At 35.2% G+C, this 22,500-nt stretch overlaps 1 protein-coding gene across 1 annotated transcript in view; it reads right to left on the bottom strand.

The window, feature by feature from the left end:
- Window positions 1-19,164, bottom strand: part of LOC136833358 (solute carrier family 35 member F6-like) — a 20,249-nt gene extending 1,085 nt beyond the window's left edge. Inside the window, exons 1-10 of the mRNA XM_067095388.1 lie at window positions 19,022-19,164; window positions 17,987-18,221; window positions 16,477-16,577; window positions 8,012-8,094; window positions 6,968-7,085; window positions 5,459-5,632; window positions 4,809-4,919; window positions 2,251-2,406; window positions 1,084-1,238; window positions 421-554 (exon numbers count right to left, since the gene is read on the bottom strand). Of these exons, the coding sequence (XP_066951489.1) occupies window positions 421-554; window positions 1,084-1,238; window positions 2,251-2,406; window positions 4,809-4,919; window positions 5,459-5,632; window positions 6,968-7,085; window positions 8,012-8,094; window positions 16,477-16,577; window positions 17,987-18,063 (1,109 nt within the window). The 5' untranslated portion in view covers window positions 18,064-18,221; window positions 19,022-19,164. The remainder of the gene's footprint in view (window positions 1-420; window positions 555-1,083; window positions 1,239-2,250; window positions 2,407-4,808; window positions 4,920-5,458; window positions 5,633-6,967; window positions 7,086-8,011; window positions 8,095-16,476; window positions 16,578-17,986; window positions 18,222-19,021) is intronic.
- Window positions 19,165-22,500: the final 3,336 nt, after the last annotated feature.

Raw genomic sequence — 22,500 nt, 5'->3', positions numbered from 1 at the left:
AGCAATGACCCTGACTAATCCTGACTGCAGAAGCTGTATGAGGGAGTGGAGTGGTTATACGCGTCTCCCGAACGAAATATCATAAAATGCCTCCAAACGCACTAAGATAGAGCCGAAGAAACGGAGGCTGTCTTTCGAGAAATTGAAAAATTGAGAAGAACAATGATTTAGAAACTATCTCCGTTTACGTATATCGTTCTGTGCGTATTCAAGAAGATAGTTTACACTTATACAAAGTAAATATTAGTTCATACAAATATTTTTCATTGATGATGTAGTTAGAAAAAATCAGGACCACTGTCATTGCCACATTTCTGCCTTAGCTAATTTATTATTGAAAAAAATATATTTTTAATGTAATGAAAACAGAAAGGTCTTCAGCAACTTCCTTGTCCTACGTCTGGCGAACTGCGTACTTACTCCACGGTGCCTCTGATTATAGGAGCTCCTTCCAGCACTCTGTCAGTAACTATAAACCGCCTCCTCAAAAATGGCATGATGAGGACGTCGTTGTACAGCATCATTCCAATGACCAGAATCAGGAATCCTATTGGCTGAAAGGAATAACACCAGTTTAAATTACCTCATTCGAGACACTCCGGTGACTAGAATCTCCTTACTAGGACATAAATCAACTTATCCGACCTCCAGAGAGACTATCACTGACATTTGATAGATTTTTATTTTTTTCTTGTGTTTGTGGATAAATTTACAGTTTTTGCTAACTTAAATTTAATTACATTTTCATTGCACCGTCAGGTCACTGTTTTTTAAGCATATGTGTTATTATGATAGACATTGTATTAATATATAAATAATTACCATCTCCTGTATCTACATTGCTCAGAAACGGCAAGTGGGTCTGCCCCAGTTGGCCAGCCCTTCACTATACTTCATTCTCCAAATGTTTTGTTACCTTCCCTCCTTTCCACCTTCTCCAGTACCGCCCCTATCCATACCAGCCTAGCTTGCTTGCAAGACTTGGCAGACAAGTACAAAATTTCAAGAAGCAGAATCAAGGTCTCTAGGCCTAAGGCAGAACCTCGGTTAGATAAGAACAAAAATTAGACCTATAGGTCTCACCTGAAGGTACTGGAACGCCTGCCAGTGAACGGCCATGGAGAACAGCCAAATGACCAGCGTCCTGACGGAGTCCAGTACCATCCTGGTCGTGGCAGAGAGCTCCTTCGTGACGCTCACGCCGGCGAAGTTGAAGAAGGCGATGCTGGAGATGTTCACTGAGGAAAATAAAATTGCTTTATTTCAGTCAGTTGACGATGATTTTAGTTGAGTTATTTAATGGCACCGCTAACAAAACTTTACTCATAATTTCTACTACTATATATTTATATATATATATATATATATATATATATATATATATATATATATATATATATATATATATATATATATACATATATTTATATATATTATATATATATATATATATATATATATATATATATATATATATATAATTGTACATACATACATATATACTGTATATGTATATATATATATATATATATATATATATATATATATATATATATATATATATATATATACACATACATATACATATAAAGCTACTCCCTCTATTTATATTTTATTTTACTGTATACCATTCCCCTTAGAGGGAATTACTCTGTGTGTACATATTCTTGTGATGGTAACTTTGGGGTGATTCCTAGCCACATTTCCTGTCCCACCATGACTCTGAGCCACTACATGCAACTGACCATGAAATATCTCATACACACACACACATACATACAGACACACACACACACACACACACACACACACACACACACACACACACACATATATATATATATATATATATATATATATATATATATATATATATATATATATATATATATATATATATAAATTATAGCCAACTTCCGTCATCAATTGTGAAATCATAACGCCATAGTCTCGACTGAAATTGACAAACACCTCAGCCAAATGTCGTCGGTTTTCGGTATCAGTTGCGTTAAATGTCTTACCGTATTGCTTAGTAAAATGAGAAATCTCTGCTTCTGTGAACGATAAAAAAGACGCATACGTCTCGCAGTATATCCCCAAATCACAATATATCATCAAAGATCAACGATAAGATAAATTGAAATAACACGATTCGACGATATAGTAAACTGGATTTGCCTGGGTGAACCGCACAGAAAACGGGAATTATTTAAGAGGGGAAACTTATACAAAGCGTAAGGCTGCACTCACGTAAGATAGCGAGTATCAAAAGAGGATTGTTTTTTATCTGAAGGAAAGCGTCTGGGGTATCCTCCAGGACTCCTCTTTCGTTGGAGCTGAACATTCCACCGGGAATGTAGTACATAGGGATCAGAAGTGCGGATAAGGTCAAGAAACCGAAGATACCTGAAAAAGAAAAGGAAGGAATATTAGGTACGAGAGAAATTATTATTATTATTATTATTATTATTATTATTATTATTATTATTATTATTATTATTATCTACAGAATTGGAGGGCAAGAATAGCTCTTCTGACTTCGTGCCCCCAGTGGCTTTGTAGTAAAACTAATTGATTTTATTTGATTCATATTTTTAAGCAACCATGAACTGTATTGTATTGCTGCTTGCTTTAAATAAGTCATACAGTTATCCCGGTTTTTATCATATATTACTGTTTATTTATCTGTGGATTTATCTGCCTGTTTATTCATCTTTATGTACTAGCTATCCATTTGTTGGATTTTCTATTGGTTTATAATATATATACATATATACTGTATATATATATATATATATATATATATATATATATATATATATATATATATGTGCTAAAAATTACAGTAGATGCACGTGACTTCAGTGTACAAGCGAATCTCACAGGAAAATGACAGGCAGAAGTTCAGTACCAAGCGCTTTCACGTTTATTAACGCATCGTCTGGGCACAAATGAGACAGATGAAAAGGGGGTTAAAAGTAAACAAAAAGAACAAGAATACCAGATGGTCAATTGTCAAAGGGTAATAAACAGAAAGACAATCCAGGATAATCTGGGATCAAGTAGTCGCAAACTAAAACCATAGACCTAACTACAAGAGATACAAAAGTTTAGCCATACGAAACCCAAAAACTTGTGTAAAAGTGAATACCAGATGATTAATTGCCAAGGGGTAATAAACAAAAGGGTAATCCACGAAAATCCGGGATCACATGGTCACAAACTAATTTAGAACCATATTCACAAACCTGCAAGAGATACGGAATCTTACCCATTCACAGATTGTAGAAATATATGTATATATATATATATATATATATATATATATATATATATATATATATATATATATATATATATATATATATATATATATATATATATATATATATATATATCACATTTGGTCCCTTTGGCTTGGTCAGCGTGAAGTTTGACACGTGGAGTTTTGAAGCTAATCGGAATAACATTTTATCTTCACATTCAGATGTCAAGAATTATCTGCCGCTGTGATAAGCCTCCTACGTAACAACCTGAACCGACATATTGCGACAAAATGAAAGAACTGCCATTTGTTATGCTTCAAAACATTTCTAAATATTTCACACATTCTCTGCTGATTATAGGACTTCAAGCGCATAATTTAGCCAAGGTAGGCTAGAGTCCGTCTCAGGGCCTGTCCTAGGCCCGGATACATAAGGAGGGCATTTGTCAGTAAAGCACCTGCCAAAAATAGTTATGAAACGAGCCGTTCCAGATAACAACTAGAGGAGGCTTATTCAAAACAGCGACCCTGTTAGGGATTAAGGTAAGAAGAAGAAGATGATGATGATGATGATATCGACCTCAAAGCCGAACAGTCAACGACTTCGTCATATTGGCGTCTTCCGGTGATTCATTCATATTCAGGTAAACTTGGCCCGGAATCTTTGATTCACCACAACGTTAAGATGACACACAAGAACCACTTTCATTCTCCGGCTGTAGTCGCTTGTTGTGGTGTTGGTAGTTTATTATTATTATTATTATTATTATTATTATTATTATTATTATTATTATTATTATTATTATTCAAAATGGTCAGTCATAATAATTAGGTACAAAGCCAAAAGAACTGTTTAGCCATGTAAAATAGATGAGAACAGAGCCAGAAGAAGGGAAGTATAGTGACACTGATAAATGCCTAAATAAATAAAACTGATAAAGAAAATAAGCATAGTAGAGTACAGAAGAAAAAAATCCCTTGGGAACATCGTTTTTTATATATACTGCAATGCATTATGGAGCACAAAGAAAATTAAAAAGGGATATAGCAGTGCATTATGGAGCGCATTTCAATCCGTAACAGTCAATAGATTATAAGTATTCAAGTGTCATTTAAGAATCCAAATGAAAATCGACTATTTCAAAAAACTTATGTATTCCACGAAGGTACCCACTAGAGCCTCTTCTAAGTGCTATGATTTACGTAAATAAATTTATGAATTGATTTATGCAAATAAATTTATGGACTGGTTTACGCAAGTAAATTTATGAATTGATTTATGCAATGAAGTTTATGAATTGATTTATACAAGTAAAATTATGGATTGATTTATGAAAGTAACTTTATTAATAGATTTACGCAAGTAAATTTATGAACCGATTTATGAAAGTAAATTTATAAAATGATATATGAAAGTAAATTTATGAATTGGTTTATGAAAGTAAATTTATGAGTTGATTGATACAAGTAAATTTATGAATTGATTTACGCAAGTAAATTTATGAACTGACTTACGCAAGTTCATTTATGAATTGATTCTTACCTTCATAACCGACCACCTGGAGGGGAGGAACATTGTATTTCATAATGAATTTCTCCTCAAGGACCATCTGCAAGGCGGTCACTATCTGCGCCATCACAATCAGCAGGTCGCCTTCAAATATAAAAATGAAATATAAGTTTTTTGTGAAATGGGAGTTTAAAGAAAATATTTTATTGAGGAGAAGCGAAATCCCATAAAAATTTCCCTTAGAATGGTGAAGAGTATTTAGATAGATTATAAAGTTATCAAAGGACTCATATATCCACAAATCCATGCAATAATAAAGAACAAATCTTTCTCAATTTCACTTCCAGCGCTGATTACCTCATAGGTCCCAGTGCTTGGCCTTTGGCCTAAATTCTATATTCAATTCAATTCAATCCACGTTCTTAAAATAAAAAGAAAGAAAACGAAGATTTGTTCCGTAGCCGCTTCTCCCGAAAATCTTTTGGAAATCCACCTGTACCATAACTTTCTGAAATACCTTTTGGACAGACAGACAGACTGAAAAGCAGAAACGGCTACTTTCAAGCTCGTGTTAGGTTTGATGAGCAGTGAGACAAAGGGAAACCGGAAGAAAATCTGCAGAAACCGATTGAGAAACGCCACAAAAATTTTAATTTATCTGTTTCTCTTTCTTTGAGACTCACCCGTGATAATACCGTTGATATCCTGCTGGCTGTTGTCGCTGGAGTTGAGGAAGTCCGAAACTCCTACGAGGACCAGCCCCAGGATGACGAATCCGATGCCCACCCACTGGTAGTACCTCAGGCGCCGGTTGAGGAACGCCACCGACATCAGACCGGTGAAGACAATCACGGCTCCTTTTCAAGGAAGAAAATAAGTAACGAGGGTGAAATGAAGCATTGTTCTATGATTGATGTAGTATCAGAGATTGGCTAGGTCAGTTAACTGTCAGCTGGAGGCAGTGGACGAACAGAGAGGCTGGGACAGGGATGTGAATACATTAAAAGAGGAGGAAAAGGAGAAATAAATATAAGTGCCTGGGAAAAGGAAAATTAAAGCAAGTTTATACTAGATGATTGCCAAGATATATACTGTGTGTGTATATATATATATATATATATATATATATATATATATATATATATATATATATATATATATATATATATATATATGGTACGGTATGTAGATACCTGGTGCTTGGAATCCCGGTAATTTCCCTCCCGGTATTTTGACTCCCGGTAATTGAAATCAGGTTTCTTTAACACCCAGTAATTTGACACCGAAAATAAATAAATAGCTTATTTAGGAATCATATTCTTTTGAAATGGCTAAGGGCAATTATCTTATTTAGAAATAGAAATTACATAACTTGATTCTTTAGTAAGTTGAAGGCTTAATTTGCATATTTTTTTTAATCAAGTATATATATATAAGTAATATTTAGCGGTTGCATCCGAGCTCCTGGCGGTATAAAGACATTTTTTATAACCGTGTCTCGTACCATTCAGAGCACCCGTGGAGGAAAGAAACTCTTAGATGACTTAAATTACATTTACGAAGGCAGAAAACAAACGCTGATTGGTATAATATTAACTGGAAGTTGCAAAGCACCCCTGTTAATGTATGCAGGCGTGGTTTGCAACGCTTCACTTCATGCCTTTCGTAAATGTAATTTAAGTTATCTACGAGTTTCTTTCCTCCACACGTGTTCTGAATGGGACGAGACATGGTTGTGCGTAATGTCTAAACCGCCAGGAGCGAGGATGCAACTGCTAATGTTACTTATGTACTTGAATGAAAAAAAATATGTAAACTAAGCCTTCAACTTACGAAACAATCAGATTATGTAATTTTTGTTTCCTAAATAAGGTAATTGCCCTAAGCTATTTTTAAAACAATATGCTTCCTAAATAGGCTATTTGTTTATTTTGGGTATCAAATTTCCTGGCGCTAACGAAACCGGATTTCGGTTTACCGGGAGTCAAAATACCGGGTGTGAAATTACCGAGGACAAAGTTCTGGAGTCGAAATGTAGAACCATATACTGTATATGTATATATATATATATATATATATATATATATATATATATATATATATATATATATATATATATATGGGTGTGTGTGTGTGTGGGTGTAAAAAAATCTGCGTCTGCGTGTGTGTTTAAGAGAAACACATAGACAGACCTCTGAGCATCTGAAAAGAACTGGCATAAGTGAAGATCAGTCCCACGAACATCAGGGATGTTGCTGTCATGTCGCAAACTGCAGGAGCCCAGAATATCCACTTAGGGAACTCCGACGTCTGAAAATGAAGAAAATGACTTGCGTATAATCTGTCCCGGTAATGCGAATTAGCTTTTAAGGAATAAATGTTGCAAGAGGGAGTTTTAATATTCACTACCAGCATTTCTTTCGAGAATATTTTGTAAAGTATTTCATCATTACATGTGGTGGAAAACAGGTTGTAGGTTAATTGCTATTTTCAGTAAAGAGAAATTCCGTAAATACAAAATGAAAGAGAAAGGCTCTCTCTCTCTCTCTCTCTCTCTCTCTCTCTCTCTCTCTCTCTCTCTCTCTCTCTCTCTCTCTCTCTCTCTTCCAGATAAGACCTACATCACATAACAAATTCTGATATTGTTACAAGTGAATTATCTTTGCCAGCCAAAAATTGAAATATCATTGAAGTATGTCATCATCCATTCAGCTTCTCAGCTGGGGATCCTATAGGTACGGGGATCGAACGTGGTTTCCTTTGTTGTGAGATGGACTCGCTACAATTAGACTCCAGTGCAAAATATTTCCAAATGTACGAAGCATTAGACCACACCTACACAGAAGCCTGATTAGCTACACAGCGCCATTCAGCTGTGATCTGGACGTGTTCTCGTGCTTTATAAATTGTTAACGTTTTTTGTTTACCTTTATGCCACTCCCTGAACTCTGTACAGTTTTTGTCTCTTTCGTTGGTTCCCAAATATATTATCTTTACTATTATCTTAAATTATCATATTATCTTTACTGATCTTTCTTCTCCAGTTCTATCTGAAACGTCAGAACAATATTGAGCACATCTACTTTTATTATAATTATTCCTTTACGACTGTGTATATCTATACTTATCAGCCTTTCATTCTCCTTGTGTAATTCCAGGGGCAATACATTGCTCTTCCAAAAACAAGTCACTCTTTCATCGTCACTGTCCTTGCATACATTCCAACTTTTCCTCACCGTTGCTGTGTCCAAAGCCAGTTCCGTCGAATGCAAATTTCGGCGTCGTCTGAGGGCCAGGTTAGCGTAAAAAGCCGCAAGACCTAAATCAGAATACAGCGGTTAAAATACACGATCAAAGGGATCAAATAGCTTTCGATTTCTTTGATGCGGATCGTCTGTTGGAAAAGGAATCAGATTTAGGATCAGTCATATATATTCCTTCATTTCTTAATTAAATTGGAATTTTTTGGAAACGGAATCTAATAGAGCTTCAGATAATTCATTCTGTAGTTTACTTTACACGGATAGGTTGTGTGAAAAGGGATATATGATATAGGCTCAAACAATACATTTTAATATAGATGTTATATACAGGTAGTTAGCATAAAAGGAGATACACTATAAGAGTAAGCCTTTTACCCTGTAATTTCATATGACACAGGCCTTGAGAGTCAGTCGTCTGTGTGAATCGGAATATACACAAGTGAAAAGCTCATCTTCAGTTACACTGAGCATCACAAAAGACGGAACAGTGAAGATTTAAAACATCAAGGAGATTAGTAAACACTTAGATAATGGCTGCAAGAAGTTGAGTGATAATTATGGATAAGGGATGTTTGATTGAAATCCGTTATCATAATAGCCAAATTGATATAGGTCATTAAAAAGATATAGGAAACACGAAAGGCGGAAGAGAATTCCACGTTTTGGAGACAAACGTGTAAACTGAATGACCCGATTGACTCTTAAAATTCATAAATTTACATGCATAAATCAAATTCATAAATTTACATGCATAAATCAAATTCATAAATTTATTTGCATAAATCAATTCATAAATTTGCTTACATACATCAGTTCATAAATTTACTTGCATAACTCAATTCATAAATTTACTTACGTAAATTAGTTCATAAGTACTTATGTAAATCAGTTCATAAGCACTTGCGTAAATCATTTCATAAGTACTAGCGTAAATCAATTCATTAATTTACTTGCATAAATCAATTCATAAATTTACTTGCATAAATCAGTTCATAAATTGACTGGCGTGAATCAGTTCATAAGTACTTGCATAAATCAATTAATAAATTTACTTGCATAAATTAATTCATAAATTGACTGGCGTAAATCAGTTCATAAGTACTTGCATAAACCAATTAACAAATTTACTTGCATAAATCAGTTAATAAATTTACTGACGTAAATCAGTTCATACATTTAATTCATAAATTTGCCAGATTTATGTAACTTCCAAAATTATGCTTTTTATAAACTCCACAAAGCTGGGCAAAAAAAAAAAAGGTCACTTGGTTAATAGAATGACGGCAGCTAAACTTAAAAGCACGAATGCCCAACAACAACAGGATTTTCAGGAGTCAACAAGATATTGTGACGGGACAAGATAAGATTATCGAATTTTGATAGTGTGGCGAAGGTCACCCGTGAGTACAGTGATATCTTGACATAATTTTGTCACTGCTCTAATTACATAAGCGTGGAAATGCCAGCATTCGTCGTGTACAGTATGTACACATGCGTGGACACAGTTACAAATACATTCAGTTCTTAAATTCTACACTGTAATAATATACACATGACAGTCAGTATATTATGTATATATTTGTGTATATATATATATATATACTCATATATATATATATATATATATATATATATATATATATGTGTGTGTGTGTGTGTGTGTGTGTGTGTGTGTGCGTGTGTGTGCGTGTGTGTGTATGGAGGAAGAGAGAGAGAGAGAGAGAGAGAGAGAGAGAGAGAGAGAGAGAGTGGCTTCACGGTCGATACAGTTACAAATGCATTCAGTTCTTAAATTCTACACTGTAATAATATACACATGACAGTCAGTATATTATGTATATATATATATATATATATATATATATATATATATATATATATATATATATATATATATATATATATATATATATATATATATATATATGTGTGTGTGTGTGTGTGTGTGAGTAGAGAGAGAGAGATATTATGATATCTATATGTATATTGAGAGAGAGAGAGAGAGAGAGAGAGAGAGAGAGAGAGAGAGAGAGAGAGAGAGAGAGAGAGAATGGCTTCACGGTCCGGAGATTGCTATATTTCTCTCTAAGTATACCTTAGTTTTACCAGACCACTGAGATGATTAACAGCTCTCCTAGAGGGCTGGCGAAGGATTAGACTTATTTTACGTGGCTAAGAACCAACTGGTTACTTAGCAACAGGACCTACAGCTTATTGTGAATCCTGAACCACATTATAGCGAGAAATGAATTTCTATCACCTGAAGTAAATTCCTCTAACTCTTCATCAGCCGGCCGGGGAATCGAACTCCGGCCTAGCGAGTCCCAGTCCACAGCTCTACCGACTCACCCAACGAAGAGCTTTATATTTCTCTTTAGCGAAAGAATCTGGGTTCGAATCCCAGACGCGGGTATTACGGTACTGGCAAGTTTCATAAAAGTGACAGTGTGTCCATTATCCTAGGTAGTAGAATGGGTATCAGGTAGCTAGTACACTGTAGGGTTTGCAACTATGGGTGGTAGACAATGATATAGGGGCATGCAACCTCATCCCAAAAATAGGAAAACGTGGGAAAAGAATGTTTCTTTTATGAAGTTTTCTTAAATGCTTTTTAATTGAAAAACGACTCATATTTTTGCTTATTAAGTATTTCCAGATCAGCCTTTACTACATTGTAAAAGATAGTTTATAAAACATATGAAACTTTGTTTTGGTAAAACAATCAGATAAATGCATTTCTAAAAAATACTGGCAAACAAAAATGAAACAAACAAAAATAATTAAGTGTCAGGAGTTTAAGGTCCTCATTCCTCTTGCTAGATAACATTTCGTCACTGTTTAACAAGTGCTCGTTCTTATCGTAGAAGCTAAAAATAAAGACGAAAATGAGAAAATATAAGTAAAAATCAGTCAGTAACTGGTCACAAGACCGAGGTGAGGGAACTTTGTGATTTTAACAAGCAGTAATTTTTCTTTCAGCTTGACCCTCAACTGATAGGAAATGATTCACCTGAAATACGGTTATTTCTCTTCTTCAATTTACAGAGTATCTCTTTGTTCTTAGGGAAATGTCGTATCAGTCGTTTCGAACAGGAAGTCGACGGAAAATGTGTTTTTATCGGTCAAAACCTGACTGAACTCAGAACAAAGTTGTCACCATAATGTCTCCCGGAATCTTCCTGACGTCTACGTTTTCTCTCTCTCTCTCTCTCTCTCTCTCTCTCTCTCTCTCTCTCTCTCTCTCTCTCTATATATATATATATATATATATATATATATATATATATATATATATAATATATATATATACGTATACACATACATATATGTATATATATATATATATATATATATATATATATGTGTGTGTGTGTGTGTGTGTGTGTGTGTGTCTGTATGTATGTATGTACATAACCAGTCTGCAAACGTGCATTGATAATCAGTGCCTCATTACTTGTCCGCGATAAGGAACGAGAGCTATTTAATCACTGTGGTAAGGTGTCCTTATCGAGTCACTTATCAGGAAGAGAACGAATCTCGTATTTTAATCGCGAGATTAATGAGAAAAATCCAAATAGTCATCGCCTATCTGTAATGAACAATAATCACACGGGATTTGTGATGTAAGATCTTGTGATAAGTCGCGAAAAACAACTGAAACTCACGAATCCAAAAAGATAGTGAACATTCACCATTTTCGTTTGATGAAGTACAGTGTTAATATCTGTTGATTTGGATAAATTACATAATTCTTCTTCAGTTTGTTTATACATGTGTAGGCTATACGATGTACTGCATTTACTAAACAATGGAATAGATTTAAATGTCCTTGCATTTCATTCGGTACGACATCTTTCATTCATTGTTAATCCGAATGTTTAAATGACGATATATTCTAATTTTCATACGAATATGCTTAAAACTCGATGTATTGTATTCACTAAAGGTGTCAATAGATTTGAATCACGATAAATTTTATTCACCAAGAAATTATATATGTTTTAATCGCAGTATGTTTTATTCCGACCAGCATAATTTAAGCCTAGCTTTCAATATATTTAATTCACTGATAATATATATATATATATATATATATATATATATATATATATATATTTATATATTTATATATATATATATATGTGTATATATAATTTAAATCACGATGTAATTCATTCACCAGCAAATACCATAAGTATAAATTGCTGCATATATATCATGTAACAAGGGATGATAAAGCTTTGAATAACTGAACATATTGTTATAATCACTGCTTATTTCTAGCACGATCATAAACAAGCAAAAAATGTAATAGATATCGAATCTTTGGCCAAGAAAATGTGCTGATAACAGACGATAATAACAATGTTTAAAATAACAATGATACAAACGACAGTTTGTATTAGCAACTCATGTTACAGTCGGTATGCTGAAGAAGTTTGGCGTAAGATAGGCATACAAGTTATTTGCCCTTCCCGACGGCCGCTGTATATACACCAGTAACCACATTTGTTATCAGATCTATCTCAGAGAATGAGTCAAGGGAAGAGCTAGACAGAGGCGTTGTCACATGCCTCCATTATCTGCCAAACCCTTTCAACAAGGGAGCCGTTTCAGAGGGAAATTGCTACTACTACTATTATTACCACCGTTTTCCTGCCAAACTGCTCAGATAAAGAATTATAGTAGCATACATCTTACTGTTCACAGATCTGCCTAAAGAGGAAATTGAAAATAGGAAAGAACTTATCAAAAACATATGGTACCGTGGAGAAAATAGCTCAAACAAAGGCAAAATAAACGAGCAAGGGAGCCGTTTCAAGGGCAAATTTCGACTACTACTATTAGCTAATGTTGGTGGCAGACGTGAAGTCTTTTGTGTCCGATCATACATTGTCACATTGTCGCATTGTCATGTACGAACGCAAACACTTGGATGGCTTCGGCTTTTGCGCTGCCAGATACGTATACAGACTAAATTAATCAACATTACTGTGATTTTGCCACCAACATGGGCTACTTGCTGGAAGTTTGGAGGCAGGAAACAAAAAGGTGCCGCAACAACACTTCAGTGATACCTTCTCAAATGACTCGAGAAATGGGAACTTAAGCGGGCAGTTGTATCAATTGTACAAGGGACCCGAGACAAAAAATTCTTTTTGATTGTTTGTTTCTTTCATTTACTGTTCAAAAAACAATTCAGTTTATATGTATTCTGATTATTATTCTGGTTGCCGTCGGCCGTCACATAGTAGTCATTGAATTTTCTAGTCAGTCGTCAAAAGTTTGTCACGTCACTGAAGTATGACTGTAACAATTTATTTATATATATATATATATATATATATATATATATATATATATATATATATGTGTGTGTGTGTGTGTGTGTGTGTGTGTGTGTGTGTGTGTGTGTGTGTGTGTATGTATGTATATAATAATAAGCCACAAGTTTCGATAAGTATCACATTCACCATACCTGAGGAATAATTTACGCATCTGTATGTTACTTCACTCATTTTTTCTTAATGATCACATTTACCTCGTTCTATATGAATGTATGTTCAATATGAATAATAATAATAATAATAATAATAATAATAATAATAATAATAATAAATTACATTCTTTCTAACTGTGGTTATCCCTACTGATTTCACTTGATATTTGAGATCCAAAGGAGACAGTAGAATAGGCAATTCACTTCCACTTTTAGAGGTTAAGTTCCTTTCCTCATTTGCTGTGCTGTTTGTCATGGCATAACATCCTTTAATTGCTTGAATGTGTACCGCGCTGGAACCCGGCGCTTCCCGTCATGTCTCCCCTACCTTCCAGATCCCCTACCTACCCCGGCCCACTCTGGGCGGACAAACAGGTTTGCAGGAGGAGGGTGGATGTGCCATGCCTCCCCTACCATCCCGATCCCCTACTACCCCGCCCCATCCGGGGCGGACAACCAAGAAAGATCCACTCGGATTTTATAATTATAGATACATATGTAAGTGATTGTATACATGGATGTGTATAGATATAAATAAGAGTAATGATTAATCATAGCTTTTATCTCCCTCATTTATTTTTTTTATTTTATGTAAATCAGAAGTCATGTGTGGGTCTCGCCGTACAATGTAAAATGTATGCATTATTAATATGCTTGAATTATAGAACCCGTTCGTTTTTAAGACTTTTCTCAACCGTTAATCCGGCATTGCTTTTGCTTCTCGCTCCTGTAGTAATTGTGTAAACATACCCGAGTTGATAAGGCTACTCAATTGCCTGTATTCTGAATGGATGGATGAATCTATGAAGATAAAATAAATTACGAAAGGGCGGAGGTGGTTAAGGATACTAGGGATCATTGCTCTATTTCTATTCTGAGATCAGGTAATAGACTGAGCTAGCAAGACGAACTGCGCGTGACACCAAAGTGTACATAGCCGTGCTGGAAAGTCAAAAGCAAACATCTATGCACTCCGTTATATTCACAGATTTATCTTTATTTAGCAAGGGAGCGTATTATGTTCAGTATTTTCATGCGGTCTTCAGGTGGGAAGATTATTTTTTTGACATAACGCTAGTAATTGGAAAGACCAAGTGAAAGTATAGCTTCGAGTTGATAATGCCCGCTGCTAAACCTGTGACAGCGTGAGCAAAGGGAAAGTAATGATAAACAAAATAAGGCCATTTTGACAGCTTTGCAGCCTTCATATCCTTTGCTTTTATTTCATACAAATATAAGAGGCATATTATAAGATCAGATTTAAACGTTCGAACTGCAGTCATCCAGGAAGAGAATTCTGAAACTCCCAGATTATTCGGTAAGGTCGAACAAGACACCCGCCCCCACCCCGCTCTTCTCTCCATCGGGATGTAGCGATCGTATGGACATCTGGTAAATAAGATAGCGCTTATCAGGCCTGGATAAGAGTACGTGATAAACACATACGCCAGTCTCTCAGGTCTGGTGTCGGGAGAGAGAGATGGGGCGAGATAGAGAGTCAGGAGGGGAGAGAGATAGAGATAGGTTCCCAACCGGCTTTATATGTCTATTTTGCTTGACCACTCATCCTTATCAGAGATAATAAGATACCTTTTGGCTTTGTCACTGTTTTCCTAGGCTGTTCGTTTTCTTTATAGAAGTATTCTTTTATCGATATTATCGCTGAATATGTAGGAAACACGAGGGAGTATTTTTGGGTATATTTGTGGATTGTACGTATGTTGTTGCTCGATAAATGTTTTCAAGATCTTTTTTTAGCACGCTGAATTACAATCAAGTAATATTGTATGCTCTTTCCGTGGATGGGAATATTTTTGTGATGCTATTTCTACTGACTAATTCTTGGCTCATCACTGTTTTGCACGATGAAATGTACATGCAAAATAAAGCAAGTAAAAAATTTGTCGAAGTTTCTTTGGTGCAGTCGAGTTTTCTGTACAGCGTATAATGCTGCATGAGCCGCGTCCCATAAAACTTTCAGCCACGGCCCGCTGGTAGCCTGTCCTATAGCGCTGCCAGACGCAGTTCCTCGCTGGGTGAGCGGATTCCGTTCTCAGCTACCACTCTGTTGGTCGCGAGTTCGAATCTTCGACCGGCCAGTGAGAACAAGAGGAATTTGTTTCTGATGATGAAATTCATTTCTCGCTATAATGTGGTTCCGGTTCACAATAAGCTGTAGGTCCCATTGCTGGAAGTAACCAATTGCCCTAGCCAGTAAAAATAAATCTAATCCTGGGCCAGCCCTAGGGAGAGCTGTTAATCAGCTCAGTGGTCTGGTTAAACTAAGATATACTTAACTTAGCTGCCATACGCACGATCATGACTAACTTTAACCTTAAATAAATTAAAAATAATTGAGGCTAGAGGGGTGCAATTTGATATGGTTGATTGAGGTGGATGATCAACATACCAGTGCAGCCCTCTAGCCTCAATTTACAAGATCTGAGGGCGGACAGAAAAAGTGCGGACGGACAGGACAAAGAATTCTCAATAGTTTTCTTTTACAGAAAATTAAAATTACTGGTTGGTTTACCGGTAAATTCAAGTGAATAAATATAAAACAAGAGCTTTAAAGCTTCGCTGAGGTCCTCTTCAGCCCTTCGTTATTATGAACATGACAATGGAAGTTTAGAAAATTCTACTTCAGGTAGAAGTTAGTAGCACCCGAGACAGCAACAGTGAATATTTGCTACTGTCAAAAGTAAGCAGAAGTTGCAGAAACTGGTGAAAAAAAAAAATGTAAGCATAACTGAAAGAAACGGATGAAAGTTAGTACAATGAAAGTCACAAGTGAAACTTGTAATACACGGGACGACGAGGGCATTGCTAACTGGCAAAAGGCAGGGAGAAGCTGCAAAGACTGGTAAGAGGGAGCTGAAATGTACTGACAATTGACATCTGAGCGAAACTCGGGGCAGCTGACACGTTTTGTACTCACAGAGCATTTCTCCGACGAACATGGTGTCGGCCTGGAAAAACGGATGGGAAAATTCCACAACATTTCCGAAAGAGTTCTTGGATTTGATCTTATCCGCCCATCTGGAAAATAATATGGTCTTACATTCTAACATTTTGTATGTTCCTGCATGGCGCATAAGGAATAAGAGTGAGAGGGATATACGGTAAGAGCAAAGTTGGACAGTAAATAATCATTAGAGATTGCTTGCTAGGATATCTTCAATAGGCTTAGCAGTACATCGGTCCGTTATCCTCAATAAGCCAGAGACTGAATACAGGATAGTTATAGTTACATAAAGAGTTACTTAGTAATGTCTTTATTGTAACTATTTTGTATTCAGTCGCTAGTTTGCTGAGGATAACAGATCGATGTACTGTTAAGTCTATTGTACCTAAGGCGAAAAATAAAGTTAGAATCCTTGAAGATATCCTACCAAGCACACGTCCCTTTTTAAGAATCCCGTATCTATGGCAAGCTTAAACAAGAAGCTGAATAACTGACATGACGGGTTTATAACTATTAACACAAGACCCAACTTTTGGGGGCTGAAATACCGATCCACCATACCTATCCGGACAGCACTCGTCCACGACGCTTGTTGGAGTTTGGGCGGAACCGTGGGCGGGCGGGTCCTTTGAGGGTGGATATTACGCTTCCTGTCCCCACCCATCCGCACGAAAATATTAGGCCTAATCCTCTAATATTTTTTCAATTTATAAATATAATAATCACCCTTACGAAAATATTAGGCCTAATCTCTCATATTTTTTCATTGGAATATAATATTCACCCTCACGAAAATATTAAGCCTAATCCTCTAATATTTTTATTAAAATATAATAATCACCCTCACGGAAATATTAGGCCTAATCCTCTAATATATTTTTCATTTAAATATAATATTCACCATCACGAAGATATTAGGCATAAACCTCTCACATTTTAAATTTAAAAAATAATCACCCTCAGGAAAATATTAGCCCTGCAATTCGAATACTTTTTCATTTACATAAAGATAGTTTATGCTAATATCTTGTGATGGTGAATATTATATTTAAATGAAAATATTAGAGTATTAGTTTATTATTTTTTGTATATGAATATTATATTATAATAATCACCTCACGAAAAATATTAATATTTTCGTGAGGATGATTATTATATTATAATAATCACCCTCACGAAAATATTAGGCATAATCCTCTCATATTGTTTTATTTAAATATGATAACTGATTTCTCGAAAATATTAGGCATAAACCTCCCATATTTTTTCAAATAAATATGATAATCAAATTTCATGAAAATAATAAATAAATCTCTATATTTTTCTCATTTAAATTTAATAATCACCTTTCACGAAATATTGCCTAATCCCCAATTGTTTTAGTTAAACATAATTTCATTTGTTGTTGTATAATCCTCTAATATTTTTTCCATTTATTTAATATAATAATCGCAAGGTTCCTGAAATGAAGCTGGAAACTCACTTCGCAGACAGGGTGTTAATAGACCCAGTGATCACCATCACCAGAGCCAAAACAAATTGCTTCTTCGTCCAGCCCATTCTTCTTCTCCTTCTTCCTCTTTTCTTTCTTCTTCTTCTTCTCTTTCTTCTTCTTCTTCTTCTTCTTCTTCTTCTTCTTCTTCTTCTTCTTCTTCTGTAGGCTGATTAAGACAGTTAGAATTTGTTGTTCTTACCCCTTTCCGATATCCAGCTGACACCTGTTAATCAAACGCCTGCATTAGTATTGCGTATGTTATTATTATTATTATTATTATTATTATTATTATTATTATTATTATTATTATTATTATTATCATAAAACAGTTTAACCAAACGACTGAGTCACATCTTGACTCCTAGGGATATTCAGAAGGATTTCTTTTTAAAGAGAGGTGTGAAAATCAAATAGACAAAGTTGAGGAAGTTAGACAGCTAAGTGGATAGAGAATAAAGGAAACGGATGAAATGGCAAAGAAAAAAACGGACAGCTGTGCAGACAATGAAGGAAAAGATCCTTTCGAAGATACTGTAAAATGCAAAGAAAAATTTAAAAATATGAAAGTATGCAATAAACAAAAACATAAAAAGCATTCAAGGGAGTCACCAAATTCTGAGCTACTATGCATCATCACTGAAATATCTACTTAAACTTGCGTACACTCTACCCTGAAACTTTTCTTAATATTATTCTTTTAAAACAATAAAAAGATCCAAATATATCAGTTTGCCTTTAAAAAAAAAAAAACAGATACAAATTTTCGCAGTGATGTAAACACAGCAGAGATGAAAAAACAAGAAGCTATGTTATTATAAACAGCACATAAAAGTATAAAATTGACATTCGCTTTTCGCAGAAAAGATAAATATTTTCGCAGTGAGGTAAACAGCGCAGATGGAAATCACCAGAAACTATGTTACCGTAAACACGTCACACAACATTGTTCCTTCACAATCTGTCCAAACGGTCTTTAAGAACGCACCCTTTGCATAATTATGAAATAGGAGAAGTTAAACGCACCTTTTGCAGTCCATGAAACCGCTGGCAAAGAACAGTCCAGTACGCAGACGAGCTTCAATAACTTCATTCCCATGTAGATTTAAATAATAGGTCTATTATTTGTCGATGGCTTTTGTCTTATCCGGTTCATCCCCTTGGTTTTTGTGGCTGCAGGGCTTTGTTCGGGAGATTACTCGATTACATTGTGATGGGCTTGTAACCTGATAACAGGTTGCAAACACTTCCCTGGCGAGTGCTGAGTGCGACATCAGCGTTACGATTCATATGGGGTGGAGTACTGTTACCGAGCCATATCAGATCGCTTGCAATGGCTGCAAAGTTACAAACGCATGCTCTGTCTGGCTTCTCTTCTTAGTTGCTGCTGAATTACAAATATATGTATGCATGTATATATATATATATATATATATATATATATATATATATATATATATGTATATATATATATATATATATATATATATATATATATATATATAAAGTCCTTTAATATCCAATTCACTCTACCTCGGGTCCTTTAATATATTTTCGGGAATAATATATTTTCATATATGTTACCTGAAGGGGAATTTTAGTTGGTAATAAGTTCGTCGTCTCGTAGGCTCGAACCACGGAAGACAAGAACTCAGGACTACAGTGACGCGAATTTTAACCACACGGCCCACGAGACTCGAACCACCACGAGACGACGAACTTATTATCAACTAAAAATTCCCCTTCGGGTAACATATATGAAAATATATTATTCCTGAGGTAGAGTGAATTGATATTAAAGGACGTTTGTAGCTTAATGCTTGTATATGAATCACGGTGATGTGATAAAACTCATTCATATATATATATATATATATATATATATATATATATATATATATATATATATATATATATATATATATATATATATATATATATATATATTTATTTATATATTTACATTATACATACACACACACACACACACACACACATATATATATATATATATATATATATATATATATATATATATATATATATATAGAGAGAGAGAGAGAGAGAGAGAGAGAGAGAGAGAGAGAGAGAGAGAGAGCTGCTTCTTGCTCAGATTTTTATTTTTCCCTTATGTGTGTTCTATTCTGTGGAGATTTGCTTAGCAAGTACAGTTTTCGGCTTGTACTGTATGCTCTGAATGTATTCATATTTTTAATAATAATAATACGAAGCCACATGTTGTATAGCCCAATCCAGTAGCATCGGAATAAACTGACTGAGTTGCCCAGAAATATTTAAATATTTCTTATTAGTCTTATATACTTAGATTTTCACCCAATTTATTTTTTTATCTTTCTACATACCTGACAGTATTGTCTTTATATTCTTTTTACTGGATAGTCAATACTGTATATAAGACGGATCTTGCATTTTAGGGATAATGAGACTATAAAGATATAACTTCTGTCACGGGAATTAACGCGTGATGTAAAATGTAAACAGAGTTTATGGCCAAGAGGAAAGTGAAAAATCGGGGTGAAGGTTTTACTCTAAAGGCGAACGATATTGCTCTCCGTTGGTTCACCTTTCTTGTGGCCCTGTACTCTCTCTCTCTCTCTCTCTCTCTCTCTCTCTCTCTCTCTCTCTCTCTCTCTCTCTCTATATATATATATATATATATATATATATATATATATATATATATATATATATATATATGTGTGTGTGTGTGTATGTATATATATACACACACACAGTATATATACTGTATAGAGGAGAGAGAGAGAGAGAGGGAGAAAGAGAGAGTGTAATGATTTACGGTTTAACATAACGAATAGTGACTCACATAATAAGAAGAGTCATTACAGATATGGAACTTGAATTACACACACACACACACACACACACACACACACACACACACACACACACACACAGACTCAGTGCTATAGACACAACAATGATGCCACTCAATAGATAACAGCTGCCAAACTTTGTAAGAGCACATATGGGCAAATTAAAGTCTTGCCACTTCAATTTTACCACACTTACGTTTCCGGAATTTTTCATCATTATACCGACAGACTTTACGGCAAGTAAGCCATATTGATGATAAAGGTGAAATCATGTAACTTTAGCGTATACAGTACTAGTGATATTGATTGCTCCTTAATATGGCGACTGAAGTTGCTAACCCTTTCGTGACCGGATAAAGGTGAGCCCCTTCGGCACCGTATCCCCATAGCTAAAAACCCTTCCCCATGCTTCGTTATTTCATGAAAATGAAGCCAGTACTGAGAGATGATAAGAAGACGCACTCGTGTGATAACGACATTCCTCCCAAGCCGTTAATGGCGAGTGCTTAGTACCACCAGCCTCGAACACTCTTCCTCGACGCTCTATCCAAATTTACCTTCGTGCATCTTATTCTAGCTGATATGGTGTGGATTTCATCATTTTTCTATCACTCTTGCGCTGGATTATTATTATTATTCTTGTTTTTATTGTTCCCCTATTTTAATAAATGAAATTTTTTTGCATTGCTCTAGGCCTTGTCCACTTGCTTCCACTACATCAACATCAACATGTAATCTCCTTCTAAATAGGAACCAATATATATATATATATATATATATATATATATATATATATATATATATATATATATATATATATATATATATGTATGTATATATATATATAAATGGATGTATGTATGTGTGTGTGTGTATGTTCCAGTGTAACTCTGAAATGCATTGAGCAATTTCAACCAAACTTACATGACTTACTATCTAGAAAAGAATACGGTTGGGGAAGACACCACTAGCACCAAAGGGCACCAAAGCGGGTGGGGGTGGGAAGGGCTTCCCTGAAACAGGGCTGGTTCTGCCCGTAGACTTAGTAAATAAATAAACTTTACAGGTTTATCATACCTAATTTTGGTATGCATATGGCTTACTATCTGGAAAAGAATAGTGTGGGGTAAGACATCACTGGCACCAAAGGGGGTGACAAGTAAAAATAACCGAAAACGACAGATATTAGTGTTTAATCCATAGTTTTCGGGATCACTGAGATAAATAGTGACACTCCCGATGCCCTTTAAGTCCAAGTTCAGCCCTGATAGGAAGGGGAGTGAGAAGGGGTGAAAAATAAAATGTCTAAAATGACAGATATTATAGTGTCTAATCCATAGTTTTCAAGGTTGCTGAGATGAATAGTGACACTCCTGATGCCCTTGAAGTCGAAGTTCAGCCCGAATAGGAATGGGGGGTGAGAAGGGGTGAAATATAAAATGTCAAAAATGCTGAGCATTGTAATTGAAGCAACTATCTTAACAGGACAGAGAGAGAGAGAGAGAGAGAGAGAGAGAGAGAGAGAGAGTGTGTGTTAGGGAGCAGAAAGACGAAGTGAGTGAGGGAGAGTTTGAGAGAAAGGAAGTGAGAGAGTAGAGGGGGTGTTAGGGAGGAAAAAGGGGGAAAGAGTGAGGGAGACTTGGAGAGAAA

Source organism: Macrobrachium rosenbergii, chromosome 51 (assembly GCF_040412425.1).
Source record: "Macrobrachium rosenbergii isolate ZJJX-2024 chromosome 51, ASM4041242v1, whole genome shotgun sequence".
Taxonomy (NCBI): Eukaryota; Metazoa; Arthropoda; class Malacostraca; order Decapoda; family Palaemonidae; genus Macrobrachium; species Macrobrachium rosenbergii.
This window is presented reverse-complemented; position numbering and strand designations above follow the sequence as displayed.